This window comes from Capsicum annuum, chromosome 3 (genome assembly GCF_002878395.1).
Source record: "Capsicum annuum cultivar UCD-10X-F1 chromosome 3, UCD10Xv1.1, whole genome shotgun sequence".
NCBI lineage: Eukaryota > Viridiplantae > Streptophyta > Magnoliopsida > Solanales > Solanaceae > Capsicum > Capsicum annuum.
The window spans coordinates 230,800,532-230,807,642 of NC_061113.1; the positions used below are offsets into that span (position 1 = coordinate 230,800,532).

The 7,111-nt window shown below is 37.4% G+C and overlaps 1 protein-coding gene across 2 annotated transcripts; it reads right to left on the bottom strand.

The window, feature by feature from the left end:
* Window positions 1–237: 237 nt before the first annotated feature.
* LOC107863091 (importin subunit beta-1) lies at window positions 238–5,498 on the bottom strand. Of its 2 annotated transcripts, XM_016708857.2 has the most exons (4): window positions 5,260–5,430; window positions 4,208–4,262; window positions 1,460–3,883; window positions 238–1,354 (listed from the first exon to the last, which is right to left on the bottom strand). In XM_016708857.2, exons 3-4 carry the CDS (start codon window positions 3,874–3,876, stop codon window positions 1,156–1,158), a joined length of 2,616 nt encoding a protein of 871 aa, XP_016564343.2. In that variant the 5' UTR covers window positions 3,877–3,883; window positions 4,208–4,262; window positions 5,260–5,430; the 3' UTR covers window positions 238–1,155. The 2 variants fall into 2 exon arrangements, with proteins under 2 accessions (XP_016564343.2, XP_016564342.2); XM_016708856.2 differs by lacking the exon at window positions 4,208–4,262 and having other exon boundaries at window positions 5,260–5,498.
* Window positions 5,499–7,111: the final 1,613 nt, after the last annotated feature.

Below are 7,111 nucleotides of genomic sequence, written 5' to 3' on the forward strand. Positions count from 1 at the left end.
TTATTTTTACACATTTGGATGACCATAAAATGAGAAGTTTGAAGGTAAATTATTTTTGAACAATCACCAGGAGTTCGATTCAGAATCCAAGTTGCATCCCAGTCGTAAAGAATCAAGGTTTGCAACTGTAAAAGATTTTCCTTGATCAGCACTTTTATTTATTTTTTCGAATCTTGATATAATAAATAAAGTTAAAACTTGTAGCAGATTTCAGCTAGAAAACAGACATAGCAAATATAGCAGCAAGTGAATCTATTACTAAAAAAGATTTCAATCAGTTTCCCATTGCTTTGATGCCACTTAAGTGAGTTACATTTCCACATCATGCCCGCCAAAGAACAACCAAACATACTATAATATTACGATCACAAGCATGATCCTTTCAAGAAGGAAAAAACTGTATTGTAACGGAGCATGAGAAAAGAAGCTTACAGGCTTTCATGTATGCACGATATGTTACTGACGTGCAAAAATAGCTACTGCCGGAAAACAACCCAGAAAGATAAACATGAAGATGCAGACACAATGCCCTCAATTTAAAAAAAAAAAAAAAGTGGGTTACCCCATGACCAGTATATGCAAATGAAATGAATGATGTATGCAATTTGAAAATAAAGAAAATGCAGCTGCTTTGACCGATGATGACTGACAGACCCAAAGAAAAAAATTGATGGGACAATATATCAAAGAAGCTTTGGCTTAAAGTATCGTGACTACCAAAACTTTGACCTTATACATACATTCTAACCCTCAAAGCCCTTGGAGAAGACGGCAGCACAGGGATGATTTGGAGCACCTCTTCTTACCAGATAGACCGACAGAAAACCCAATAAACCAGCAGCCTGACTTGTTCGTTCAGCAAGTTACAGCAGACCCCTTTCATCCCCAATACAGCACCAGCAAAATCACATGCTGAATGAAAGAACTTCCAAGTCTTGAGTAGTAAACCCCCACCCCCCTCCATAGCAAAACAAAACCTCGACCCCATGGTGCTGGTGCATGAGTTAACGACAACAAGACGGTAGATTTCCTCCATTGTCAGATAACATCAATGACAAGACTCGTGAATGCAATCTCAGACCCCGACTGGACACAACCATATGCATGCATGGACTGACTAGGAAAAAAAAAGTATGTACCAAAGCGGCCACAACCTCAAACTGAAATGGCACGAGTTATGGCCAACTTCGCCCACTCAGCAGATTCCTTAATCAAATGGTCATCTGACGACAAGCATTCATTCAAGAACTCTTTGCTTGATAATGATTGTTGAATCAATGAACCAGCATTACTGCCCAGAGTATCTGCTAGATCTCCTAGAACTCCAATAGCTGTTTTCATCACCACATCATCCCTACAATTTCGGAAGAAAACGAGGATGGGTCCACGAAATCAGAACAAAGATGACATGATTAAATAGAGAAAATGAACAACGCAGAAGGAATCACACAATACTTACATATCTTTCTCCATGTAAATGCTATCCAGGAATTGCAGGATATGAGGTGCATATGGGATCAGAAGCTGAGTTTTAGGGGAATTCTTGAAGCCCTGAAATATCCCTGAATAAGCCTCCAAGATTCCATTCCTCAGAAGATTTGTGTATTCTATCATCTCATCATCTGCACCAGATGTGTGGGCAGACAGCTCGGCAGCACTCTGGAGCATTGGCATGGCATACATCATGTACTTTTCAAAATTCTCTCCTATTGCCAAAGCTATATCACCAAGGCATGAAAATATTGGAGGCTTTACAGATCGATGCAGCTGGTTACTTGACAGGTCCTTGAGAAGCTGAGTCATTATACCATCACAGTAAGGTAGGATCTTATCTTCCAAAGCTCTACATACATCACCCACAACACCAACTGTAACAGCACACACTTGGTACTCCTCGAAATTCTGAAGGCCCATTTCCAGGTACTTGTAAAATTCAGGCATGTACTTGGCAAAGTCAGGACCAGTTGCATAGGCTAGGGCTCCAATGGCAAGCATGGCTTCCTCATGCACTGTAGCATTTCTACATGCAAAAACCCTGAGAAAAAGGTTCATGATCTGATCTGCATACTGCATGAAAACAAACTTTGTTGCCTCTGAAGCCCCTAATTTCTGAATAATGACCTGTAAACAACCACACAGAAGACCTTGCAACTCACTCTGTTTCTCTCTCTCGTCAGATGAAAGCTTCTGACCCTCGAGAGTCTGGTGCAGCTCTGTCATAATGATAGGAGCAAGCTGCAAAACCATTGGAGCTGTTTCATCCGTTGAACATCTAACTACTTCATTCAATGTCTCATACGCAGCAGTCCTAAGTCGCGATTCACCAGCATCTTCTCTGTGGGTAACTGTAAGAAGTGATTGCACGATTTCCTGGAAAAAAGGTGTCAAGGGAGATGATGAACCTATATCCTCATAACCTTGAGCAAGGAAATAGAGAGCACCACAAGCTTTTTCAGCAACATTTGGAGCATCCTTCATGGCCTGAAGTAGAACTGTGATTATCAGCTGGCAGTTTGCAGGAGTAATAATTGGTGTCTCCACTGTAGAACCATGAAGAAACTCAAATATCCTTCCCAGGGTCCATGCAGTTGTATCCTTCACATGGCTATTAGGGTCCTTCGTCAATGCAGAAAGCATGAAGTTCAAAGCAACATTAACAAGAGGTGTCAACTTGTCAGGAGAAGGACCCTCCAAAATGGAACCAAATGCATATGTTGCAGCTTCTCTTTGTCTCCAATCAGGCTTTGAAATGTTCTCTTGGATGAAGGGCATAACAAGTGGAACAATCTCATCGCCTACGGTCCGGGCCACCAGACCAAGGCAAGTGCCTCCAGCCATTGCAAGATTCCAAGCACCTTCATCCTGGTCCTGATCTTCTTCTTGCTTAAGAAGTGTCTCCAATAGCATAGGCACAAGAGCAGGGAGAGCCTGTTTGATGAAATAATAGCAAGGAACATTAGAATCTGCAGTGAAATCACCCCCGTAATCTTCTAAAATATCAATCTCCTCATCACAGATTGAGCTCCAAAATTCAATAGCTTGAAGAGCAACAGGCTCTACATCCTCTTTAACAGCCTTTGCTGTTATGTTAAAGATGTCTTGGATGTATGGAGCCAATTTTTCATAGTATGTTGATGAAATGGAGACCAAACATTCAAAAGCAGCTTGTCGAATTTTGACTTCTGGAGATTGAGTAGCCTCACATACAACTCTCATAATAAAGTCACGCTCCATGTCATTGTTGAAGTTTGCTTGAGCAAAACCAAGAGCATTATATAATGCTCGGGTAGCAGCAAGTCTCACATCATTGTTCCCTTCTTCGGCGTTCATACCCTGAACTACAGCTGTAAGGATTTTATTTACTTGATCCTGATCAACAACATCAGGAGAAACTTCTTCACATAAATAACCCAGGGTCTCTAAAGTAGCTTGCTTGACATGAGCAGGGACCTGGTGAATATTTGAAAGGAGTGACCCAATTAACTCAGGCCACTGCTTCTGAGGCAACTCAATGCCAGCAACCTTAGCAATGACTTGTGATGCGGTTGAATGAGCATCAGTCACAGGAGAAGAGAGTGTCTGTAATAAGCATGTCTTTATCTGGGCCTTCACAGCCATATCAAGTGATAGCCATCTTTGGACAAGCTCAAATTTCCTATTGTGTTCCTTGGCGTCCAAGGCATTTTTAAGTATTAAACCAGCCAACTTACGACTGTCAACTGGCTTCTCTTCACTAGCAAGTTCTCCAGATAGAGACAACAAGAAACCAGGAAGATTTTGCTCCTGAAACTGTTTTAGTGTTTCCTCAGCATGTTTCCGCACTGTTGAATCAACTGACTGTGCATTAAGAAGGATCTGGGTGACTTCCATTGCCATTTTAAGTCTGTAAAAACATGATAAAAGTCCAAGTTAGATTCCAAAGATCATCCAAATGAAGACACGTAAAGAAATGCTACTAAAATATCAGTAGCCAGGACGAAAAAAGATAAATTTCAGTAAGATCAAGAAAATTGGAAACAAATGCCCCTTGGGAGACCATGTCGCTAGATTAAAGAAATATTTCTTAAACAGAAAGAAACACAATCAAGCTGCAACGAGAAATTTAGTTGATCCGACTGTTACCAATGCCAAATTCATTTTCTGTCATCAAAATAGCCATCACACACACACACATATATATATATAGAGAGAGAGAGAGAGAGGTTACTTATTTGGATTCGATTTGGTTAAAGTTTTCCATTTGCTTATCCTTAACTCGATTCCTGGTTGTACATATGTTAGGAAGAGAGAGATGTCATTCGTACAACCAAGAATCGAGTTAAGGATAAGCAAATGGAAAACTTTTAACCAAATCAAATCTAGAAAAGTAACTATATATAGAATAGATTAACAGATCAGATTTACAGATTACATAATATACCGGCCAACAGTTTTATTCAGGATAAGGCTGCGTGCACACCGCCCTCCCCAGACCCCACTTCGTGGAATTACACTGGGATACATTGTTTTTGTCGTTAATAAGTAGGTACCAGCCAATACGTAACCAAAAAAGGGCAATGGACCGACAGAATTACGGATCCGACAAGAAAACTTACGACATGCCTATTGCCAATGCAAAATGGCAACATTTTTCATTTGGCTTGTTCAAACGCGACAACAAAACACCAAGCTAAGTTATCCAACTGTCAACTAGAGACAATAAAAACTCGTTACGCTTTGCCAAAAGCACCTCATAAAAGCATTTTTTCCCAAAAAGTACGTATAAACTAGAACAGAACCCCCATAAGAGCATTTTTCCCACTACATCAATACAACTATGATCTTACCCCCCCAAAAAAATGTAAATAGCTTTAAAACTCAATGAATCAGCACAAGTAAATCCTCAATAAATCAGTACAAGTAAATCCTCAATAAATCAGTACAAGTAAATCCTCAATGAATCAGCACCAAGTAAATCATCAATAAATCAACATAAGTAAATCCTAAATGAATCGAAGCCAAATTTTGAAATTGCTCACATCACTAATCTAACTAGATTTACACACAAACCAAAACAGGAAGAAAACTAACAGTTACAATAATAAAATCAGATAAAAAAAACATTAAATCAAATCAGAAATACATAGATCGCAGTTCACACATTAAACATTCATTGAAACGCGATATTAAAACTTATAGATCAAGTATACAGAACCCTAAATCCCAAATTGAAATTGCATAACAATCGAAAAAAATAAACGAAAGAAATTGATGAATTACCAGAAAGATATGGAGATCGATGAGAGGAAAAGCGGCGGCCCCTGAAACCCTAGCAGCCAGAGAAAAGGGGCAGAAAAGTGAAAAGAGAGAGAGAGACAGGGGGGTAGGGGGTGAAGAGAGAGAGAGAGAGAGAGAAGAAAACGCGGATGGAAAAGCTGGAATTAAATTATGCAAGATCTATTAGTACTAGTATTTTTTTTGTTCAATTATTATTAGTACTAGTATTTTTTGGTGTTTGTATTTTAATTGGGTTTGGGATCGGCTATAGCCTAGTTAAGTTCAAACTTCTTCTGTGACCCACCAGTTTAAGTATTTGATTATTAATTAATTAAATATAATTTAAATAGATCTTAATGAATTGAAAATGGGGAAAGTTTAACGTTACCGTATATAATTTTATCCTTAGATTCTTTTTATTTTTTTTTGTTGTCCAAGTATTTCCACGGTCGGCAATCGTGAGACTAATCATCCATTTCACTATCAGTACATTAAGCAGTAGGAAACTAACCACAGAGTTTTCTCCATTCACTCACCAGAGATGGAGATCAAACCCCCAACCTCTTGCCTAAGGGCGAGGTGCTGAACCACTATACCAATCCTTGTGGTTTATCCTATCCTTAGATTTATGAAGTGATGAAATTTTAGTAAATGTTTATTAAAAGAAAAATTATTGTTAGTTGTTGTTCTGACTGCTCGTCTCTTCCACTTTTGTCACAAATCACCAAACGCAATCATCATTTAAGCCATAATAGCATTATCGTCAATCAAATCATTTATATCGGCACCATTAATCATTATTATCATGCTAACTTTCAGTTCCGATATTATAAACAATCATCACCATATTAACTATTTTTATTATTCATCATAATTATCAGTTGCGCTATCATAAAAAATGTCATTATTGTAAGTATGGTGGAAAGATCATGAATGTTTGTGCAGTATGTGTATTGTTTGTGTTGCTGATATTAGGAATATCGTAATAGATGTCATACATGTATAGGTTTAACTTTTCATACTTAGAAATATGAGATTTTTAGAAGTACTTAGATCATATCTTTAAATTGTTATGATTGGGGATAGATGATATTCGAATATAAAAATGACAGATCTTTAGAAGGTAAAATTAGCATTCTTTCTACTTAATAACAAAACTCTTAAATCTAAAAGTTATTCATTGAGTACAATTATCATGGTATTAATTAGAGCCTTTTTAGTGCTTTAATTCTTAGTGTATTTTATTTGTGGTTTGCTTTGGTGCTCGTCCACTGTCAGTTATAAGTATTTAGGGTTTTTTATTTTGGTCATTCTGATTATTTTTTGTATTATTACATTTTTATTTTCTTAGCTAGTCAAAAATATGATTTAAACTTGACCTTGTGTATGAACGATGTTGAATAATTTTAGATCATTCAGAGATTGATAAGACCACCTGCAATTGCTCCATAATGAAAGTATGAAATTTCTTCAAAATCAACTCCTCCTATCCTACTCGTGATCTATCAGAGTATCTAGTACTCCTTAATGGTATGATTTTTTCCCTTCTTTATTCATATTTTTTGTTCAAATCTGTCAGTTGGGTCACAAACTTTCAATATTTGACTCTTAGGTTCGTTTGGTCTGAGGTACTAAGATAAATTATCCTGGAACAAAAAAATAGTTTCGGAATAAACTTTTTTATACATTGTTTGAGTGGCAATACTCCAGATAACTTATTCCGGGACTAATAATAATCCTAGGATAAGTTATGCCACATATTTAGTTGTATAAGTTATCCCAAATTAATTTATCCTTGGATAAAATTATAAATGACAAAAATACCTCCAAACCCTTTTCTTTCCACTTTCTCATA